Raw genomic sequence first — 21,565 nt, 5'->3', positions numbered from 1 at the left:
ATTTTAATTTAAGAGGATACTTTAAAGAACAAGGAACTGTAATTACTCTGAGGGTACCTGATCTTGTCTGTACTTGAATTCTGAAATGTGCCTTTGAAGACAAAGAATTTGGCAGTTGCCTTACCACTGGGACAAATACTTTAAAAACAAACTAATTCCCAACCCCACAACCTTTTGATCTTGTAACAGTCCCAACTTTCCAGTCTCCTGAGCACCGGCCATATGAGGGGAAGCACAGGTTCCCAACCCTTTCAAGTTAAGGGGCAAGCCAATTCCCACTGTCAGTACTCAGAAATATTTAGGCACTTCCAAAACTAGCCCAGACATTTTCAAAAAAGGGGCTTTTTGTTCTGAAGAAACTTCCAGGGTTACTCTATGGCAGAGCATGAAAAGAAACCAAGATAATTCCTTCTGGCCATTTACTCTACTTGTCATAAAATTCATATGGACACAACAAAACCAATAAAATCAGACACCTTTCTCCCTATTGGGCCTGTGTAGGTCACCACAGAAGGACAGAGAAATACACCTTTTTATTAACCTTATTCCTAAAAAAACCAAGTTATATAATTTTTCTGTTCTGTATTTCTTCCACTTTGAGTTCACCAAAAATTACGCTTGTCCTTCCAAAATGGCTCTCTTTAGAGAAGGTCAGTGAAATGCAGTTAAAAGATGAAGTTTAACTAAGTTTATCCAACACATTAAATTTAACTATTAACTAAAAAACACTGCTGTGTTTGCGCCGTGCCCCTTCTTCAATGATCTCATGCTACTTTCCTAAGTCTCACAGTAAACCTGCCAAGTATTACCTTATCTGTTTTACAAGCTGGGCTGAAGAGTTCAAAGTTGCTGCTCCAGATTGCAGAGCATACCCCAATCCTTTCTAGGCCCCTCTAGAAGCTGTGTAGAACCTTAGCGACCGCCCAAGGTTCTGGTTCAAGGCACAGGTACTGCCCCTCGCACCTGAGTGCTAACTTCATAATCTAGAATTCATATTCAAGGCTTCTGCCTTACGAAGTCCCGTGATGCAGACATATTCAAACAATGTTTACAGAGAAACAAAAAGGAGTTATCGCAGAAGTACTGTCATGTCTTGTCATCTATGGAGGAATGAGTTGATCTATAGGCGTGAATCTACACCCTTTTGAGATGTTCCCCAGAGCATTTCAAAGGCCATGCTGGCCTGATGCCCAAATATTCCAAGGTTTAGTTGTTCGGGTTTTATTTTACTCTGTTTTAAAACTAAGTACAGATGCTTGGAATAAGATTGTAATTCCTAGTCAGTTGCATAAACTTGCTGAAATTTTTGCAATCTCATTACGGGCATTTTCAAATCCAGATGCTCAGTGTACCTGAACAGAGCCTCATAAAGCACCATGTGTTAGAAAGCAACACCTGTAACAATTACATAAACCATACAAAAAGAACTGAGTCGACACATATTTCCCATAATTCTGCTAGGGGAATGCAGTTCTTAAATTTATGGTTTTACTTAAAGAAAAGTAAATTAAAAAGCATTAAAACTTCCATAAGAACCTTAACATTTCTTGACTCCCTGTCTGTCTCTGAGGTTTACAGTGCTCTTCTGTTTTACAGGTACTCTGCTATTTAGAAAATAGCTCCTAATAACATATAATCTTAGCTAGCTAGAAAGCACCTCCAAAGAGTTAAATTACATACAAGAAAGAACAAACCCCATCTCTCAGCTATAGTTCTCTTCAATTTAGTTAAAGAGACAAAAATGCTATCTGTGTTACCAATATCTTCTCAATACAAATATGACAGGTTTTAGGTTCCACTGACAGTGAGAAACAACACACAAAACTGAGTTTGAACTAAGCATATGTCATGATGGACATAAAAAAAATAATCTAATGCTTTGTGACTGCTTTTAAATGCTTCAATGTATGTTTTTGTTAAAAGATATTTTTAGGATGCTTATTATAAAGTAAATATTACCGAATTACCTGGGGAAGGTATATTCATTTATTCATACAGATAAAATTTGGGTATTCCATCCTGAACAGTATGACTTACCTTGTTTATGAATAGAGTACCAAACACCTACAGAATCCAGAGCTGAAACTACATCTACACAATCAGTTCTTCCAAGATTCACTGTTTATTATGAATTAAATACATGATAGCATATATGGGTTATAGAAAGCAGTTTGCAATGTCACTGAAACGTGTAACTTCACTTAATGCTTTTTTTTCCCTTCCATCACACTAAAATGGTTAACTTCCTTCAAAATATTGTCATTCCAGTCTGAAGGAACTTTATCTGTATCTTTAGCAGCACTGACCACAAGACTAGGTCACCAATGCCACTACACATGAACAGGTACTCCATTACAAAAACAATACAAAAAATTTTCATCATTGGAAAGGTCAGGGTTTTTAGGATATTATTTCTGTGAGACAGAATAAAGATGATAAATTTGCCTTAAATGGAAAAAAATAAGAAAAAAGAAAGTATTATAACTTTCTACCTCTTACTGACAGAGTGAACTATAAAGGCTTTGGTAAATTTCAGGTGAAATAAGCTTGCAATGATCTTGGGAGGTCTTTCCCTTTGGCTTGTTCAGAGATCTCAGAAGAACATTACAAAGCAATGAATATCTGCAGTGTTGAAAATAGGAAAACCTCGGCAGGTATTATGGAATTAGTTTGAAATATGTAAATACAATAATTTTTTCCTTTTCACTACAGATTCAGAATTGACCACTGAATTAGGAAATAACAAGAATATCTGTTTGAAGACCAGAAAAAGACCAACAATGAAGACCAACAAGTGTTCATTTAACATAACAACATACTTTTGGTTCAGGTTACTCTCCAAGGGAAGTTATAGACAGGAAAACCCACTACCATGCTTATACTATTGCAAACTTAGTTACCAAACATGCTTTTCACCTGCAGTAGTACTGGCCCACTGTAAGTGAGAGAACAAAGTCCATATCCCAGTTCTGGCTTTTTTCCCTGTGGCTGCTGGGGCAGTGGGTGACGGAGGTGATAGTAACATGCTCAGCACCTGGAGGGAAAAAGTGCCGCATGTCCCACACCAATAATTACGAATCCTTAAGTCTACTGGAGTCATTACAGAAGGTATGGCACTTTAATCCCTCATTTAAATAAGCACAGCCACTTTGTAGGTGTTTGGTTACTTTGCTCAGTTTCCACATCTAAAGACAAAAAAATATTGCAGTTCATTTTGAAATACAAATCCAAAAATCACCGTTGCCTTCTCTGTTCTTGGTCTGTTGCAGCTCGGCAAGTTTAACACAGCTCAGGGAGCGATGCACAGATAGCACTGCAAGTACACATTTATCATCATCATCTGACCCTTTCACAGCAAACATTAAGAACATGGCATTCAAAAACACTTCCAAGCAAGAGATATGAAGGCACTAGCCTATCAATGTGTTAGGGGGTAAAGACACAGATATAAATACAGAACTTCAATAGTATTTTTTTCCTTACTTGGCTTTACTTGCTCTTCCTGTGCTGTTCCAACATCATCAGAATCAGACAATTCCTTTATGAAGTTGGAAGGAAACATGCCAGTCTTTCCATTGAGTATACCTTCCCACCAGCCCTCTTCCACCTGTACCAAGACAAAAGAAAAAAAAAAAAAAAGTGGTTTCAACATAAGCAACACTTTACAGAGTGATATTATGTACATAATTTTCAGTAACAATGACAGTAATGACTTTGAGCAGTTTGTATTAATTTCAGGTATAAGAAGCACACGGTATAGGTTCCAAGCCAGAACATCTCTCTTCTTTTTTTCCCCCCAAAGCGAAAACAAGATGTCTGGCACCCATTTGTAAATGTCAACAGTGCTGACAGTGGTCAGAAGTGTGGATGAGCGTTCAATAAAATAATAAAAAGACAACTAAAGAGCACATAGCATCTCCACATTTCAATTTTTACAGCTATCAGTTCAGTCACTAAAGTTTCACATCATACTTCTATTCCTGATCATCATCTTAATGTATGTGATTTACAGATTATAAGAGTTTAACGTTCCCCATGTCAATGGCAAAAGAGAAATGCCTGCAAAGGCCTATTTGGAGAATCTAACTAGGTATCTTAATATAAATCATGTGAATATTCCTGCCTTCCCTATAAAAATCATAAAGTCTCTACTTTAAAAATTAAGAATGTTGCTATATCATTAATATGTTAATGAAAGAAATCTATGGAGAACAAAGAACAGTACTAATGCATATTTGACTCTAGATTTACAAAGCGCTACTGAAATACATAATAATGATATGGCCAGAAGGAGGAGAGATACTTCCTAGCCCAATCCCAAGAGAAAATATAACTTTAAAATTACAAACTCCCTGCTGTATAACCCACTCAGGATTGAATGGCAGTGTCAGGCAGTTAAATGACAGCCCTTATAAACCAGATGCCTTTAGGTTATAATGAGACAGCAAGAAATGACTTATTAGATGCATCCGCTAAACACACCTTTGACAGATAAATATTTTTGATCTGTCAGACACTGTCCATTCATCAAAAAAATAACAGGGCAGGACAGTGTCAGTCTGTGACACATCAGTCTCCAATAATGTTTGGCCCATCTCTTTCCTGGCCCCACAACCAAAATAATGAGAATAGAAAGTTAACTTTGTAAGTTGAGAGTGTTCACATTTATTGTTTAAAAAACAACCCCACATCTTAAATGGTACTAGTTAATTATTATAGAGAAAAAGTTTCTTATCACTTATCTGTGAAAATCTCGGCTTCTTAGAAATCAAATCTGTTATTTATCATGTCTAATTATATAACACAAGGAAATCTTTCCTCAAACTACAGAGGAAGGTTTGAATTTCTTTCAATTTAGCTACATGTGCAATTTTACTCCAAAGCAAATTGTTGTTACCCCAGGAGTGTTTCCTGTGCTTTCTCTCCATCTTTATCTTTTTAGCACATTTCTTGTCCTCCTGAGTTGAAATTTTTTTTTTAATTTGAAAGCAGTTCAGACCAGCACAGTTACTTTAATTTAAGCTCAGTACCTGTCCATGACAACACTTTTTTTTTTTTAAATGTTTCAATAGTATCAGTGAGGTCAAGCACAACTTTGGGAATACGGCTATCATCTTGCTGCTGCTTCAGAGGGTAGAATACATACAAATCATTTGATAACTTCAGTGGGGTGTAGGTTTTTCACATCATAGTCTTAAAGTTTCTCAAAGGTAATACTTGCTTTTGTTCTCTCCACACAATTAAATACTATACGGAACAGTGAAACTGCATGATCCACAACATTTAGTAGACCCTACAAATTATATCTCTAAATATCTATGTATTGTATACCATTATATAGAAAATACTCAGCATGGTCAAGATACTCTGAGCTATAAAATATTTCAATTTTTCTAATGCACTATTCCCAGATGACTCTATTGATTAGAGCTAAATATTAAACCATAACTGCATTAGCTGATTGACTGGAAGATTTATCCCAGGGGAAATACACAGTTCCCAAGATCCTTGCTTTATAACATGCTGAAAATTACTTGACAGAAAAAAAAGGTGACCAATTTCACTCAGTTCCATCTTGACCTTAAATAATTTTCTCCTGCTTACTTCTTCTAGGGTAACACTTCATAGTTTTCTTACCACTTAACATTAGCTCTCTTTATGTGGCATGTTTATGGTGGATCTCTAGGTATATGTATAGAAAAACACACAAAGATCTTCAGACGGGTAAATCTAAATTGGATGTGAATATACACACAGCATTCATTAGCTTATTATAAGTTTTCCAGCTGATACAAGAATGAATTATCTGAAAATACCATGTAATATTCAATAATTTTACAAATAAAAAAAAAACCACTAAAGCAAATCTCAGATTTTTTCCACAAGAAAATGCAGAATGATGGCAGCAAGACATCAGAGGTTCAGGTCAAACTCGACCTCCTGAAGATTTATTAGGAAATTTTCATCAAAGACATCAAAAGCTTTAAGTATTTTTAAACACTATAGCTACATGCTACATACCTTTAAGCCTCAAAACATACCAGCTAGAGATTAATTCATACAACAAAGAAGACACTAAAATACCCCTAGGATTTAGTTATCCCAAATTAGGGCAATCCATTGCCATATGGTTTGAAATGTCACAGTAATTCCTGGCCAATAAAACCTTACAAATGAAAATCCATTATTCATGGGGGCAATTCATCTGGAAGTACAAGCACTCAATAAAATTTGTTACTATACTATTATTACAAAGTGCTTTCAGGATTTATACATCTAGCTCCTGATTTATGCCCAGTATTCACGTGCAGAACGAAACAAACTAAAAAGAGGAGGATTTCATTCAGTAGTCCTTGCCCCTATGCCAGAAAAGAAGTTTTACTATTCATAATAGCCTACACACCAATTTTAAGTTCACTCTGAAAGCGAAGTTTTTGGTTTTAAGTTAGAAGAAGGTTTCCAATCCACCAAATGTAAGTGGCTACAGCTAGAGGTATTTTAAAGAGGTGTTCTCAATGCGTTATATCTGTTCCCTGCCTTTTGGAGAGGCATGGCACGTCCTCATCTCGCCAGGCCCCTGGGCTGCCAGTACTGCTGTCACACCACATTTGAAGAGCAACAACATACAGGAAAGTGACTGAAGATACTTCATTACTCTGCCACATATATTTAGGGAGGTAACAACACATGCACTCAACTGCAACTCAGTCAATGCCATGCGTGGGACAGGGACAGATGCAACAGCAGACAGCTATACACAGTTCAACACCTGGATGTGACTGAATGAGATATGAATATCAATGTAACCAGAGAACGATGCATCATCTCTAGAGAAATGCATCCCATTAAGAAGCCTTGCTTTTGAGTTTTAAACGGAAATTTAATCTATATAATAATTATGCAACATTCAAATGTTCTTCCATTATCTATCACTGGGCTTTGGTTTGGTTTTTTTTTTAAACATTTTCAATGAAGAAATAATACTTGTATTTTGTTTTTAACTGAATTACTCAATCAGTAGAGCCTTTTTTGATGTAAATTAGGTTTTTGGAAATTACAAACCAAATACAGATTAAAATAATTCAAAACAAACTGCTTTACTTTGTTAGAAAGTGAATGCTTAAACTGTTAGATCCCAGTACACAATAACAACCTAGACTAGAAAGACAGCAGGAGATTGTAATAGTTAATTTTACTTACAAATAATATTATAAGTAAGAAATAATAACTAAGTGCTCAAAATAGATACCATGGAAGTGGACAGACAGGAAAATAACAGAGAATTATATGGGCAAGGCATTCAGACACAGAAACAAGAAGTTCTCAAAAGAGTATACAGATGCTAGAACATAAACTTGCTTAGAAATCAACAAAAATTTATTGAAATCAGTCTATTTTCATGTTTAAAGTACACAAAAACAAAAAGGAAATAATATGACAGCAGTTCAAGCCTTCAGGCGAACACAACAGTTCTATTTCAGACTGGGAATACAGTTTTATTCCATAACTGTAAAGCAACGAAAGAAAACAAAACCACTTCAGTAGGTCACTAGGACTACAAGATTAAGATATTCCAAAAGTGAGGAAATGTTACTTTTAATTTTCTTTAGGTTTTCTCTTCATGGCAAACACAATCCGCAACATCCTCCTTTAAAGAAAGGAGCGTCACAGGGGGCATCAGCCTGACCTGCCGCGCAGTAAACCCTGTTGTTACGAGCCTAAAAGCACCTTCCCATGAGGGAACTGGGCAGCCATCCCTGTAACTCCAGGATGGGACACCTAAAAAGAACACAAAATGCTGAGGCCAACTATCAGATTTGCTTGCCATAATATCTAGGACTGCCACACCTGCTTGCTTACACCTTGCTATATAATTAAACAGGTTAAAGTTGTTAAATGATTAAAACGTTCAGCTCTTTGGAATCACTGGCCTAAAGTGTGTTTCCAGTAAACTCCAGTATCTGCCTGTTCAACAAGCCTTGCTACAACCTGCAGCTTTGCCTATTAGGCTGACAGACTACTGACAGCTCAGCCAGGGCAAACGACAGGGGTTCTGAGTCAGGAAAAGTTTCAGGTGGAAGAAACTCTCCCTGGATCACAACAGAGTCTTTTTGAGCTGTTAAAACTGAAACACAGTCCCAGTAATAAAAGCAATGCCAGAGGCAGGCAACAGGAAGGAGAGAAGCCCAAGGTCAACAAATTTTCTTTTGCTCTGAGAGAACTAGAGCACAGAAAGCAAAGGAAAAAAAACTCCCTTGTTTTAGAAATTCTGAAGGAAGATCTTGAGCTTGAAGGACAAATGCAATCATATGTTGAAAGGAAATTAAAAACATAGACTCCCAAGAGGCGAAACAAAACAAATCATACTCTCTGCCAATGGGAAAAGAAATTTTGGAAACAGGACCTCAACAGAAGATGGTGCCTACAGTGCCACTTGATGGCTTATTCTGGGAGTGCGTTCAGAGAGCACCATACCCATGAGACGTCAACCAGTCCTTAGGCTTCCGCTACAGCACATCTGGAAGCTGTTTGATAACTGGTGCAGAAGGGAAAAATTAAAAACTGCACAAGTACCTTGTATTAGGGGATCTTTTCAGCTTCAGAGTTCTTTATTTTTCAATGTCAAAATGTGCTTCAGGATTTATTTAATTTGTTTTTTGTGGTTTGGGTTTTTGTTGGCTTTTCTTAACATCACCTTCTAAGTAAGAAACTGAGGGACAGAGAAAGCAATCACATTGAACTGGAATGCCCTTATAAAGAGTTAAGAGGTATTTGCACCCTTATTTCCACAAAATAGCCTCCTACCACGTGAACTAACCAAACAAGCAGTAGTCATAGAAGTCGTTGTGAGCCACCTGTTGGAAGAGGATCAGGAAAAACACCTTACCACCGCATTTAACAGAAAAGTAACTGAGGGACGGGAGCCCCAGCATTCATTCCCAGCTGTTTTCTTGCAGTATTATACAGTTCTGTACTTGTGGCATGGACCATCCCCTTGCCACTATTTAATATTCCCCTTTCAACTCTACAGCTGTCAAAATAAGTTACTGTAAGGGAAGTCCAGCTCAATCCCCCAGCGTTTATCCTGTTCTTGGAAATGAGTTGAACCATGTTTTCTCATAACAACAACAAAAAGCCCTCACCAATGTTGCCCTAAAGGAGCAACAGTGTTGTAAAAAAACAGGCTGCATTTTTATAATTTCAAATGAGTTACTTATAGGATTTGATCACATAATGTATGGTGATTTTAACTAAAAGTCAAAGAATAAACTCAGTGGTATCATAGCATGTCTCAGTGAAAGACTTAGTTATGAGCTTAACTCCATGCACTACACATTGCCAAAAAGCTGACTTCTCAGCAGGATGAGGCCACAAGGTATACAGCTGCACAACGACAGACCAATCCCAAATGAAAGCAGGCTCAGAACTGTTGAATGACACGCCAAATGTCGTTATTTTGATGCTACAGGTTAATTGTCTGGCATCCCGTGAAAGTCTAAGGGTGAAACATAATTGGAATTCAGATATCTGCTTTTAATAAGACAATTAGTTACAGCTGTATTTTGGGACAACTGTAATTAGAGTTAGAGCTAATAAGTTAGGAAAATGACAAGCAAAAGCTATCAATCACACATTAAATGTGAATGTAAACAATGATGAAAATGCTTCTCTTGTTAGTTTCAAATGCAGTTTTAATTTAAGTCTGTTAATTAATGTCTCATGGGTATCAGTGTCTGTGTAGTTATGGAAACTTCTAGTTTAGCAACAAGCATTTTTGTCTATTGTGATGAATGTTTGATCTTATTATAATTAATTTCTAACTATTTAGAACTAATAGGAAGGAACTGTGAGTTCTGAACAGAAACAGCCTCCAGGGATATCTACCTGGTGACAAGCCTACATCTCAAAAGTCACACCAGCTGTTGCTGTTGTTTCAATCCACAGTACAGCCCCAAACCACTTCTGCCACAACAGGAATTTCCAATAGTACCCACCACTACCACAGACATAAAAAACCCTTTCAAAAAGTATCTTATCCAACCTGTTGGCACCAGGAAGAAGGATCTGGGGCAGCTTTAGATGCTACAACACCTCAGGTGTTGGTTAGCGCCCTGAAGCAGAGGCGGGAGAACGGAAGACACCCTCACTGGGAGTCTGGAGAAACATGCTTGGGCACTGATGGCAGTTGAGGAGAAGACTTGATTTCCCCTCTGCCAACCCTTTGCTGGAGGCAGTGACCTTCAAGGGGCTTGAGGAGGAACAGAATCCACTTCTTTAAGGATGAAGCCAAATTAGCACAGTACAACAGGAACCAGCTTTTCTTTGCCATAGGAAAAGTATAATGAGTTGTCAACCATCTTGAGTTGCCAACACATTTTTTGCTAAATACCTGCATAAAGATATATGCAAGAGACGCATTTCGTAAGAGTAGCCTAGTGTCTCATCTAAATTATTTAATCATACAATTCATTCAGCAGAGTTAATTTGTTGGCTAGATAGTAGGAAGGGGTTTTATTCCATCACTTTACTCTTGAAAGACAGAGACTTAAAAGTTTTAAGTAGGGCAACTGACAGAAGATATTTGTGTGGCCATGTGAGGTCAAATATACTCCAAATTGTACAATCAAAACAGGTAGTGCTGCTGTGAAACTCTTAATATTGACTTTACATTGTCTTCAAAATACGCTCTTAAATATCTTACTACCTTGACATCCTCCATTACTATTCTGCTCACAGACAGAATAAGGTTAGTTCTGTGACACATCATGTCTGATTCCAGCAAGAACGATGTGCAGAGCTGGTGTGTGCAGCCAGGTTGAAGGAAAACCAGTGATCACTAAGCTTCTTACATTCAGATGCGAGAATTTAACCTCTTGTAGGAAAATGCTGAATGTTATATAGATTGCAGTAGAATTTATAGTCTTTTAGAATTGATTTCTTAAGTGACAGATGCAGGAAAAAGAAAACTAATCATATATCCTTGATAAGAAAAAAGATGTTGACTTACTAGCTGCTGAGTCACAGGAAAAAAAAATCCTACAAATAAACGACATAAGCTGAAACATCATGTATTGTCTGCTTGAGCAGACTAAATTCTTAGATCTTTTTAAAGCTAAGTAACTAAAGACTAAATGAGTTTGAATGCATTCTACTTAAAGGCCTCATGTTAGATTTCAACTTTTGGTCCTCATGCTATTATGCTCAAGAAAATATTTCTAAAATCTCTAATGGAACAACACTGAAGATATTGGGAATGAACAGCATTCCTTGATCTTGCACCCAGATTCACCCATGCAAAGAAAATTTCTGTGTCTCTGTCCAAGGTTTTGTAATTTGTTCCCAGTCCTTCTATGAGATGTGCATTCATTTTCCACATCCATTTCCACCCAAAATAAATGCATTTTGAGTCTCTAAAGAATTTGTTGGGGTTTTTTGTTTTGTTTTGTTTTTTTATGATTGGAGTAAAATTAAATTGTTAAAATTTGCAGGCAAAGATAACAAAACGTGAATGTCATGGCTGAACTCCAGAAGGCTTCAAGTAAATTCCTCAAATGTGTTTAATTCCATAAAGATAATTCTTCCCTATGGCTGGCTTACTAAAATTGTGAAAAGCTTTTTCTGCTATAATTTTGTTTCTTCAGAGACCTAAACTCTATAGACCTATAGCACAAACTTCAAGCTTTTTCCCTGAATGGAACTCAGAAGCATAAACTGATCAAGTAAAACCCGCAGAAGCGCTATGGGGAAAAAAACTCTCACGAAATCCATAAGCAAGCAACCACATCCCCTCACTCCGAACAGTAACCCAAACCAGACATGTCAGTATACCAGAGAAGAAAAATGTCTGGTTTAAATTATGTCTTAGAACACACTGTATCTAACAGCTTAGCATGCACAACATATCAGAACTGCATGTGTGTATATTCTATTCAAGATCTACTCACCTCTCCCACAACTTCAATGATGTCACCAACTTTTAATTCCAGTTCATCTTCATTTTGAGGCATGTAACTGAAAGCCACCTGACATCTTCTTCTTCTGTTTCTCTCTCCTGGTGGAAATGAAGGAAACGGGGAAATTGTAAAATGAAAACAAAACTCCATGCCAAACACAAGCCAGGGAAAACAATTAAAGATGAAATATTATTCTTTGAGGACTACTAAAAGAATCTGAATACTTGCAATGCTTAGTGTATCTGCCTAGAACTAATTTACAGAAATAGGATGGAGAAAAGATTTCTGGTGCATATTACTTCTTTCAACTATTTTTATAATTCAATACAATTAATAAATGAAAATAAATTGGAGGATTTTTTCCTTTCTGTAATATTATTCAAGAGCCAAAATTTAACTAATAGATTGTGCTTCCTAGTGACAGTATGGGCACTTTACCCAGAGCATCTTTCCAGGTGTATTTACTACAATTTCTCTTCTAGGGTAAAGCTCTATAGACATGGTGTAGGCAAATCCAGAAACTGGAGGGGTGAGGAAGGGATCCAAAACCTCGCGGCTTTTATTTACATGGAAATAAGCTCTCAATTGATTATTTTGTGCTGTATCTTTTTCTCCATAATTTCTTCCTATGTGTACAAATATGTTACTAATCTTTCTTTAATATATATTATTTTCCATATATACATACAGAGAGAGATATAGGTATGTATATGCATGTATACACATATATTTGTAAGGTGCATATTTATGTACTAATATCAGATAAAGAAAATAGAAGGAAAATCCATCCCAAAGGACCCCCAAAGCTAGGTGTGTCATTGGGTTAGTGTGGTTAAGACAGGCTAATTTTGATTATCAACCAGCTGTTGGAAATTATGACACCAGCCATCCTTCTCTTCAGCTTGGATGTCCAGGCTCCCATGAGAAGCTGGCACGAGGGTGCATCTTTAGATGCACAACTGGAGACAGGTTTGAATTCACAGCTCCAAATAAGAATAAGACTCCTTACTTGACCCTTCTGCCATCACAGTTTTAAGACAGACAGATAAACGAAAAGATTCCGTTTCAAGCCCTTGTTTGCCAGATCTGTTGGCTTACACATAATTATAGTCGTATGATTTGTAGCAGAGCAGAGGAGAGAACTTCCCAAAATGAAGTTGCCAAAACCTGTTTCTCAGTCTCTAGTAGCTGAGGGACAACTTACTGACATGAATCATGACCACGCTGGAATGTGATGGAGGAGGAGAAGGTAGGAAGAGAGAAATCATTCAAAACAGAGGATTCACTGATTACTCCCTCTTGTCTAGATGACGTGCAATGTATAAACCATACTATGTTGTATTATTTATATACATGTATCCACACAAGCATATATACACACACTCTGTGCAAGTCAATGTACTTATGCTATTTCTCTTAAGTGTTAAACACACTCAATACACACCAAAATCAGTTGTTTAAACACTGTCCAAGAACGGCCTTAATCTTGCATTAAATTTTAAAAAATTGATCTTATGGCCAGCCTATTATTTCCCCTGCAATATTTCTTGACAATCCTGCTCTAGGATAAACAGCAATAAAAAGTTACAGAACTTTTTTTTTTCTAATCTATTCATTGAAACTAGAGAAAGAAGGGAAGCCACTGAATTTGGCTTTCTGACAGTATTTTTCATAGCCACTGCAATCCTGAATGAGTGGCAGCTGTTTGAATGTTAAAATTAATACCTTAATGCAATGTAACCAAACTCGCTCAAATTGACTCTTTTTTCCACCTACAGACGACTGTTTGCTCTTCATCATCTAAACTAAAACGGTCCTAAACTGACAACTTCACACAGCTGCATTCAAAATAACTTAAATATAATAAATACCTTCCATATCAAGTGCTTCTTTGATTGTGCAAAGAGGCTGGCTATTTTCCTAAAGATAACATTCCCACTATGTTTTCTAACATCAAGTAGCAACTGATGTGCTGATGTTGCCTGATGTGACAGATGTCAGTTGCCACCCTCTTTAATAATCAACATTGTGTGACTCTTGGAGAACATTTTTGACATTGCTAAGAGAGTAAGAAATAAACACAATTCTGGATGTTAATAAAAGAACTGTATGAATCTTCCCCCTCCCACCCCATGAAGTTTTTTTATTACTGTATAGAAAATCTAGCAAAAGTCTGTGTTTATTTCCATTATCCTCACAGTTGTCTCATTGCTCTCCTCCTCCTCCTAAATACTTCTCTAGAGAAATATCTAAGTAGAGAGTAGCAAGTCAACAAGAGGCACAGACTCTATGTACCAACTAGTTCCTCTCTGTGGTCTAACACGAGACAACATATCCAGAAGCAAATCCCTTTGATTTTAACAAAGTGCTGCTGGACCCCATGTGCATGCTAATGTTTGTAGCGCTTGAGCAGAGCACGAGTTGTGTGAAGAGCTCTACAGCCAAGGGGCATCTGTTTTGTCTTACACTAAAGCAACCTGGGTAATACAGGAGTATGAGTTTTCTAAGAAAACAGAGCTGACAGGAAAATAAGTCAGAGTAACCAAGCCGTGCCTATACAAAAACTGTTAGTAAAGAAAAACTCTGGTTTTCCAAATGCAATATTCCCACCCCTGCATCACTCATTTTTTTTGTCTCTTAACTTGCACAAAGTCTCCAAAGGCAGTGTGGTCAGGAACCAGGAAGACCAACTGGGACAACTACCAAGCAGTTTACACAGAAACACAGAAGACCTGGTCTTCTCTCACCGTTTCCCCCTTTGCTAATATTGCCATTTATTGCAGAGTGTTGTTACTGTCTATGTTTTCTTTAACTGCTAGTCATCTGAGATCTAAATGGCACACAGTGACTTTAAAATGTAAGTAATCTGATCAATTGATGTAAAGCTACTTTTAAACCATATAGGGCAGGAATTCTGTAATGAAGACTGCAGGTACTTTCTAATCTAATCCATTTTCTTCTTTTAAACTGATGAAGAAAATATTTTGTAGGGTTTTTTTTCATTTTTCTCCACACTTGAGAATTAATTGAGTTACTTGCAACTGAAAAGTTACCAAGTGGTGAAAAGGCAGGTAACGAACCTAGTACTTGAAAATCAGAAAAAGGTGTGCTGCGAAGACCTTACTGGGTTTTGAAAGGCTTAAAGGAAGACAAAAAGGGATCAGCTAACTTCTACAGGCCCATGTATAAATTTGTGGCAAGTAATGTGCTCTGCCTTCTGGTTGCAGTTCTAGGCTTTTTCATTTCTCGTAGTCGTGGCACAACATCAGAGGTGTTTTGAAGGTAAAAAGCCTGTGCACTGCAGGTCAGGAACTAACTGAGCTACATTTTATTCAGAACAAGCTATCATACAGAAATAATGTCACTCTTGAAAAAAACATTTACATAGCTACAATAAGCCTCAAGGAAAAAAAAAAATCACATGCCTGGTTTGTGCACCTTGGTCTTAAAACAAACCAGGCAGCTGCAGAGAATTTGCTGTGCGTGTGCAAAGGGGCTGACAAACCAGTGACTGCAAAGCATACTGCCCCCGAAGCAATGGAACTTAAAGCTCAACAACTGCGCCGCAGAGCATGCCTGACTTTGCTCTGCTCCCTGTAAGGGATGCGTCGAAGGCACTGAACAAAGTGTCTGCAGATACAGCAGGGAGGAAGGAAAAGGGACCTTGCATGCATTGCAAAAGGTGTCATGTCATGATGTAGCTTAAGAGTGATAACTGGCTGCCTTCTTATTTGCAGCTGTTGACTGCCAACTCCCGCTCCCCCCACCTGAGGCTACCACTCCCTCTGCCCTGAGAGGTGAACTGCTTCTCCAGTTGTTCCCCATGCATTTTCACGCACGGTAAAACCTAGTAGCTTAGCAGCGTAAACAACAGGCTTTGCTAAACCAGGCCCTTTTGGTCTTTATCCTAAGATTCACCTGTCTCTCACTGTAGGTGTCCGTGAGTCAGATGTCTAAATCTGAGCCTATCACTCAGGAGTGGAAAGAACCTAATACCTCCAGAGGGTATTTAGTGTCACTGTAAAATAGACAACTAAAATACATCAGATGAATGACTGTCTGGAGGTGCCTTTTTCTACTGGTGTGGCTAGATCAGACTTCGGGATCTGAATTTAAAAGATCTAAAGTTAGGTTAAATGGAAAAAGGAATAAACATATATTTAGAAACTTGAAACAAACAAAAAAATCTTCAAGGGCCCAAATCTGATTCGTTTCAAAGTGGTGTTTGATCAGATTCTAAAAATGATGTGGTTGCCTGTGACAGGAGAAGACTACAAAGGGGCTTCCTGCAGCTGTACATGTGCAAGAGAAAGCAAGATTTTTAGACATTTAAACACCCCTCTGGCATTAGCAATGAAAACAAAAAAGAGGCAATGACAACGCATTGGCATTCAATGCTTACCTTTGCAAGGGGCACCAAAAGCTGAGGCAATGCTACACAAGAAGTCACACTCGTACTTACATGCTGCCATTGGAGCCAGGAAAGGTCATAAACTGACAACGCAGGATTAGATTAAAAGTGCAGCAGCAGCAGAATAGATAGGAAGTAAGCTATTTCGAAAAGAACTGGAATGACTTTTTTAAAAAAACTTAGAACCTCTGTCATGAAATAAATGTTTCCATGAATGTGTACATAACTGAATGGGCTACATGGTGGTTTCTATAGAGCCTACTTTTCACTGATGCCAATGTCTTTGTAGCCTGTCCTGTCAGTGAAAACCACATGGTCACTAACAGAAGGTCCTTCAACACTAAATACTAATCCACCTTTTTTTTCCCCACCACAAGAGAGCAAGTAGAAGCAACCCATTTTGTAACACCATACAACTGTTCTACAGAGTCAAAAAACTATATTCAACCAAAAACTTCAGAGAACAGACCTATGGAGCAAATGTCTGTCCATCTCCCTGCTGACAAAAGGTGCACCTAACTGGTTGACAATCTCTTCAAAAGTAGGCCCCGCAGTTTTGTAATGGGATCTGTTTTAAAAAGAGACATATTGGTATCATTGCAGCTCAGACAAACAATCCAACCCAACCGTTCCTGGATTTCTTTTATTACTGTTTTTTAATAAAGGAGTGTTGCTATGGAAACTGCATAGGTTAGGTTTGGGACTGAGTCAAGGTTTACAAATGAGGAGCCTAAAGACATTTCTCCCACATCTAAAAAAATTCAAACACACAAAATCACATAGCAGCTCCTCCATGGAATTCCCTCTACTGTGGGATTGCAGGGTAGGCTCTGGTGAACCATGGAAGGAAACCGAGATCCACTGGGCCACTCTTCAAGTAGATACAAAGTGACTGAGCTCAGTAAAACCATGTGGCAAAGAAGCTCCTTTCAGGCAGGTCTATTAGGAAGAAAATGACGACTTGGAGGAAAAGTTTCCTGTCTTCTATTTCAGATTTTTCTGCACACGGCATCATCTGCCCATCAGCCTCAGTTGCACTTCCCATCCTTCCTGCTTCCAAAGCTATATCTGTAGCTGGGGGGAACTGGTTCAGTGCACAGCGTCTCCTGCTTAGACAAGTTGGGCTGTGATATGACTCAGCTAGAAAGCAGTTCTAAATTTAATGTGCAAAAAGGCAACTATTGTACAACTAAGAGATAATGTATACGCTTTTAGATTGCATGTTACTGATTTTAATTGTACTGAAGGAATTCTGGTACAGTTGTTTTGGATTGCCAGCCTACATGGTTATTGTATCACCTTTTTTGTTATAAATCATTGAACTGTGTACATTAAAATGCAGATGTTAAAAAAAAACGTTGAGCTACAAGTTTACTTCTGAGAAAAATTCTTCTTAAAACCACAACCCTCAGTAGATGCTGTTGAGAAACAGAAGTTACCGAATTAAGAGCAAACAGATAGTTAGCATTAAAAATGTTAACTTTTTAAATTGCTTTTTAAAAAGTATATTGAAGATAGTGTTAAGAGACTTCAGGTAACAACTTGGTCATACTACATTCTAACATGGATTCTGTCACTATCTTCCACAACACAGGGATTCCACCATCTTATATCCATCCCCTGGTACAAATACAATTCTGATTTTAAAAGGCACTGGAACTGTCAAGTTGCAATATCCTTCTCTTCTCGGAGGATTTTAGCAGTATTTTTCTAACCTGGGATGTGACATGTCAATTCCAACTCTCTCATCACCCACATGCTGTTAGAAGGGCGAATGCTTTTAGATGGATGACAATAAACCCCTGCTGAGGTCTGTTTGTTCCCTGTCTAGCAGAAAACAGAAGTAAGCTGGGTGTGAATATTTTAAGGTAGGGGGAAGTGTTGAGGGTTTTTTGTTTGGTTTGATGCTGTAGCTTTGGTTTGTTTTTTTGGGTTTTTTTTTTAATTTGTGATGCTAATATACCAGGGAAGAGAAAGAGAAACTGCAAGGAAAGGTGAGGGGAGATGGAGTATTTGAGGTACTTCCAGTATTCTACCAAACGGGTTATATAAAGCTGCTGTGTTTTTCTACAAGCAGACGACCTGGGAATTGTCCTGCTTTGACATGTGCAGCTGAATCGTGGAGACTGCAGGACTCCATTAAGCACAATTAGGCCACAAAGCAATATGCCATCGCTGGTAGTAAAATGTTACTCCAAGTGTGTTAGCATTCTACTGCTACTGAGGAGTAGATTTTTTTCTTGCTAGACTCCACAGCAACACATCCAGGTTTCAGCCATCTGGCTACCGCTCTGAATTTTATGACCAAGATTTGTCTGTGAGGAACCTGAAAGCCTGGAATATACCTTTTTGTTAGATCATCACATTTTAACACATATGCACTGCTAGAACAACGGCAAACCTCATATTGTTCAACAAATTCATTCTTTTGTTAAAAACGTGCAGCAATATTCAGGCTTTTTATTGGGTGAGTCTTTTGCATAACAGCAGTAATTACTGGAAGCAACTTACAGCAGCAATGTAGTACCAGTGGTCACATGCTTTTAGGAGAAAACCATTAATTAACTGAGAAGTGGAGCACTTCCATATGCCACAATAGGAGCCAGGCTTGTGCATTTGATGGACAGAACTAAAATACTAGTGAAGTCAAGATCATTATTTAAGCCTAACTCAAAGCAGAAGGAAATGCTAGGAAAGTAACTGTAAACAAACTCAAAAGACACTTGCACAGTTTAACCATACACCACCATTTCTTTTTCTTTCAGAGTGTGAAAGTTTTAAAATGCATATAAAAGGAGTAGAAACTTCTGCAAGTGCAACATCAGGAATGCAGTCAAATAATCAGCAAAACAGACAAAGCAAGTCCAAACTCCAACAGGAACACTTAGCCTTGCCATGCAGGCTGCATATTATACTTGGAGGGGGAAAGTGTAAAACACAGTATTAAACTACACATTAACTCAACCGCATGCAGAACTGAAACCGTCTATGTTCATCAAAGCTACTAGTTCTAGTACCTGTATCTTTTAAATCTCATCATGTAAATTATTAGGATCAGCATTACAAACTGCAAACTGGAACTTGGTAACAGGGTTTCGAATAGGCTTTTAAAACTGTACTTTAAAAGCAGTTACGCAGTCCTGGAAAAACTGGACAAGCTCACTCAGCTTCTCACTTGCTTCCAGGGATGCAAAAAAGAGTCCTCAGCAGCAAGTGGTGCCTTTACACCACCTTTTGCCAAATGACCCATTCTCTTACCCATTCTCAACAATAACAATTTGTTGCTCTCTTCTAGTACCTTTCACAAGCAGTGCCTTCCTAGGAGCAGCAAATGTTTCTGTCCTCATTTTAATGCTGGGTAAGCCCCGGCACATTTCAACAGGGTGGCTTGCCCCAGTCATCCATAGCTTTGTGACTGAGTTCACTGCCACATGCAGTAGCTCCCAGTGCCTGGCACTGGGGCTCCCCCCCATTCCTCTCATGCAGTTAGCACCTGTTGACATCAGAGGATCTATTACCCAACAGAAAATCATGCACTTGCCTGCATATTTGGTTTCTTTTCTCATACTTGGAAGACAACTTGCAAGGCTACCTTACAAAAGAATTTAGTACACCAGCTAGCATACAATTCATACAAAATGACTGTACAAGGAGCTTTAAGAAATACTGCAGACAACAGATATTTATAGTAATAAATTAGCTTTCTAAAGAACAATAAGAGATATAGAAACTTGAAATACTCTTTCTTGGACAGCAGATGAAGTTTCAAAGTGTAAGAACAGAAACACAACAAGATTTGTAAACGGTCCATAAAAGGCCTTTTCTGTTCCTATTCTTATTGCATACATCTCCTGTTGTCATGGGATAATCCCAAAATATTAATCCCCTCAGACAGTGGTTGACTACTTTGCTCTTTGCTGCTTTTTTATATTGATCTCTAGAGAAAGCATTGGAATAAACCAAAACTAAACATGAATTGCTGTTGCATCTTTCCCACTTCTTTTATGTCCCATTACATAATTCACACTGCTTAAATTGCCTATGCACAGTAGCACTTCACAACATGCAGTGGATGAGAGCAAATGGCTCTGATTTGTGGAACTACTGTGCAAATTCAGCTTACGTTGTGTTCTCCTCTCTATAAAGAAAGGCATTTAGATCAAATCACATGGATTCCTACATAGTAATCTCAAAAAATATTAACTTTGTACTACCAGCTTGCTGCTTTGAAGCTGACTTCTATCCAGCTTAAAAAAAAAAAATCCAGAACAGCTTTAAGAAGTATGCCTTTTTCTTAAAGAACACCAACAACAGTGCTACTTCATTTTTAGCTAGCAGAGTAGCAGTGCTTTTTGACAGGTTCTCAATCTCTGTAATGACATTACATTGCAGGTCTTACTCTGACCTTTGCTACATCATTTCCAAGTAAGTGTCTCTCATCAGGTAAAAAAAGGAACCACCACCATTGTAAGATTTTATTTTCACTCCAGCAGGTAACAACATACATTAAACAAATGCCTCAGGAAATAATGGAAAGATGCGAAAAGTACGGCAACCAATTTTCTGGTTGCTGCACTTACGAGAGCTATTAAACAATGAACATATGCAATAAATCAACAACACTTAACAAAACCCCAAATTCTCCTTCATACTGGGTGCTTAGAACACCAGTCACATTTTTCATCTAGACTCTTGTTTAACCTAGAATATCTGTACAACTTAAACATTCGTTTTGAAACCATTAAAGGCAACAAAGATAAACAAAATATATTAACACATCTACAGACAGAGCAGATAAATCACTTTCCTGTCCAGCAGTGTTTCTAAAATCTAGGAAACTACATTATATTTGCCTTGGAACACAAGTCCAGACAAATCTTAAATTCTAGGAAGCTACTGTGTGAAGTCAGGAGATGCCCTGGTAAACTGGGAAAATGACTCAGCCAGACTGGTGTAACGGGTCTGATTCTGCAACATTTACACCAAGATGAGCAGTCACTTGGGCAGAAACACTCAGGCATGCGTCTCCCATGGCAATTAAGCCATGACATTTTCAAAGCCTTGCAGAGAACAGAGCTGTGGTGGGGCTGCTCACTGTGTTGCTGATGGGCACCAGCTCAGCGTGTGAGGTTATACAACTACCTGTCCTTCAGCTCTGCTAAAAGGGAAACACACCAGGAGGAGCTCTCAATTGCACTCC

General features: G+C 38.0%; 1 protein-coding gene across 3 annotated transcripts in view; it reads right to left on the bottom strand.

Moving 5' to 3' along the window:
* SH3KBP1 (SH3 domain containing kinase binding protein 1) overlaps window positions 1-21,565 on the bottom strand; it is a 239,903-nt gene that overhangs the window by 104,382 nt on the left and 113,956 nt on the right. For all 3 annotated transcript variants that reach the window (XM_086767422.1, XM_086767439.1, XM_086767432.1), the window contains exons 4-5: window positions 11,946-12,052; window positions 3,484-3,607 (exon numbers count right to left, since the gene is read on the bottom strand). In XM_086767422.1, coding sequence (XP_086623548.1) covers window positions 3,484-3,607; window positions 11,946-12,052 — 231 coding nt within the window. The remainder of the gene's footprint in view (window positions 1-3,483; window positions 3,608-11,945; window positions 12,053-21,565) is intronic.

Source organism: Chlamydotis macqueenii, chromosome 1, assembly GCF_036417535.1.
Source record: "Chlamydotis macqueenii isolate bChlMac1 chromosome 1, bChlMac1.mat, whole genome shotgun sequence".
Lineage (NCBI taxonomy): Eukaryota > Metazoa > Chordata > Aves > Otidiformes > Otididae > Chlamydotis > Chlamydotis macqueenii.
Note: the sequence above shows the minus strand (reverse complement) of the source record. Positions and strands in the feature narration are given on the sequence as shown.